The sequence below is a fragment of the Silene latifolia genome, chromosome 11, assembly GCF_048544455.1.
Source record: "Silene latifolia isolate original U9 population chromosome 11, ASM4854445v1, whole genome shotgun sequence".
NCBI lineage: Eukaryota > Viridiplantae > Streptophyta > Magnoliopsida > Caryophyllales > Caryophyllaceae > Silene > Silene latifolia.
In genome coordinates this window covers 29,522,266-29,524,934 of record NC_133536.1, presented here as the reverse complement: position 1 = coordinate 29,524,934, position 2,669 = coordinate 29,522,266, and the positions used below count along the sequence as shown (strand labels likewise).

Genomic DNA, 2,669 nt, shown 5'->3' with positions numbered 1-2,669 from the left:
GGAAGGGCTTCTTGTTGTCCGACTTTGGAGAGTCGGACTTCTTTCATTTCTTCGGGGGTGGCCTCGTTGTTGTCGCGGCGATCTTTGTCCTCCCCGCGAGTGGGGAAGGACTTAGGTCCGCCACGGCACCACGGGTTCTGCGGCGTCCTAGCATGGCTAGCTCCTTGTATCGCTCCGGTCAAGTTGTTCGGAGTCACTTTATGGGCCCTGGTCACTGTGGGTGCTGCCGTCACCGCTCGTCGTGACGGGGTGATCGGCGTACTACCCATCAGGTCCAGGAATAGCCGGATTTGTTGCATCGACCACATGTCCCATGACAGTGACTTGGCCGGTAGGCAGCGGTGTTTCTGACTCTTTCGGCATCCCGTACGCCGGTTCAATGACTCGGCCGGTGGGGGATTGCCCGATCTCAGAATTAGGGAACGTGTCATCCTGGAAGAATGCAGTTCCTTCACTCATAGTTTCTTGTTGTTTTGACATCTTCTTAGCTTGCTGAGTGGGTTTTGTTTTGTTTTTTTTGTAAGGGAGGTGACTAGCTTATAGTATCTATCCCCACAGACGGCGCCAATTGTTCCGGGTGTGATTCCGGAGCAGGATTATGACCACTTAAGCTTGTAGAATGACGTTGTTTGCTTGTCTCTTCCTTTCGCTCTCTCCTATAAAGATGAACAAACTGAGGGCTCGGCTTGGTACCGAGCGTACTCACTCCGACGCTCAAGTCAGTAAACTTAAAGAGATAAGTTGTGTGTTAACTTGGCAAAGTATATTGTAGAGAGATAAGGGAGTTTATACCAGATTATTAGATGTTTTTCGGATAGTTTTTGGGATCCTTTTCTCAATGAGAGAAGTGGAGTATTTATAGACTTTCACCTTTTGTCACGTAGTGGCCAAGTGGCTAGCAGGTGGAAAGACTATCTTACCCTCGGCCGAGGGACCCATGCCGGGACGGCAGGCCTGGTTGACTCCATGCCGAGGGGACTGGATGTGAGTACGCGGATATGCCTCTCGGCCGGCTAGTTGCCGAGACCGAGACCCAAGTGACAGGCCGACAGGCTTTGTCGATTAGGCTGTCAATACGTTGACTTGCTGTCTTTTAGGTTTTTGACCTTGCTCAATATGTTGACTCGGTCAGCGGGTGCCGAATATGCCCCATCACTATCAAATGATGATAGACATAGAATAGGATGTTATTCACTCGAGAATAGCAAGGATGGCAAGCCAATAAGAGGTTGAATGAACATCCTTGCAACAAAATTCTAAATAGACAGGAAAATAATCTTTGAAGTTTGGAGGGTTGCTAAACGTCAAAGAGAAGATGGTGAATCTTTGCAGTTAAATTCCAAATTGAAAGATAAAAAAGGGAGGGAAACAGTTGAAGTCCCAGTAGACAGAATATTAACTACACCTATGAGAGAAAGGGGATCACTGCATGCATTTGGTGACGCAATTGGTGTCTCAGCAACAACAATTTTCAATTGGGTTAAACAAAGTAAACTTAGAAGCCATACATCAGCATTGCACTCAAGTCTGACAGATGAAAACAAGTTTAACATGTTGATATTTTCACTTTCAAAGTTAAATTATGATAGGATATCAAACTCTTTGAAGTTAGAGGACATGGGAGATATAGTCCATATTAATGAGAAATGGTTCTATATCTCACAAGATGGAACAAAGTATTTTCTATTGAGTGAAGAAGTTGATCCTTCTAGGCATTGTCAAAGCAAAAGTTTCATCACTAAAGTCATGTTTATGGCTGCAGTATCAAGACCCATTTATGATACAGATGGTAACCTTTTGTTTGATGAAAAAATTGGGATATTCCCATTTACTTCCCAAGATCCAGCTAAAAGAAGGTCAAAAAACAAACCTGCTGGAACTCTAGAAACCAAATCAGTGGCTTCAATCAACAAACAAGTCACTAAGGATATGCTAATAAATAAGGTAATCCCAGCCATTCACAGTAAATGACCAGCATCAATGAGCAAGAACATCATCATCCGGCAAGACAATGCGAAGCCACATATAAAGGGTAATGACCTAGATTTTTTAATGGCAGCCAATTCAAATGGTTTCAACATTAGTTTGACACAACAACCACCAAATTCGCCATATCTTAATGTGTTAGACTTGGGGTTTTTGAACTCAATACAGTCACTGCAAACAAAAAACAGAGCAAGCACAGTTGATAGGTTGGTATCCTATGTGTTGGAAGCTTGAGCTGAAGAATCAGCACAATGTTTAAGTGATGTTTGGCTTAGTCTACAAGCGTGTATGTTGGAGATTATTAAGCTTAAAGGACACAATGACTATAAGGTTCCACATTTGAAGAAAAAAGCACAAAGATTGGTCGGAACATTACCAAAGAATTTATGTGCATATGAAGCAATTGTTAGGGAATGTCTTGATCATTTACATGTAAAGGGCAAGGATGCAAACTTAGATGAAATACGTGTGCCTCTTGCCTTAACTCATCCCTTTTAGATGCATGTTTATAACTTAAACATTGCAAACATACAATGTTTAAGCCATAAACATTATTAGGATATGAATTTCTTTTGTGTCAATAGACTATGTATTTTGTGATGAGCAATGTTTGAAATGAAAATGATTAAGCTCTCAAAACATTAAGTATTTTTATCACTGAGCTTTATGTACACATAAGAAAT

General features: G+C 42.0%; 1 protein-coding gene across 1 annotated transcript; it reads left to right on the top strand.

Annotated features, from left to right (window-relative positions):
- The first annotated feature begins 1,407 nt into the window (after window positions 1–1,407).
- On the top strand, window positions 1,408–1,971 carry LOC141613186 (uncharacterized). The gene has a single exon (XM_074431926.1). The coding sequence runs from the start codon at window positions 1,408–1,410 to the stop codon at window positions 1,969–1,971; it is 564 nt and encodes a 187-aa protein (XP_074288027.1).
- The last annotated feature ends 698 nt before the right edge of the window (window positions 1,972–2,669 follow it).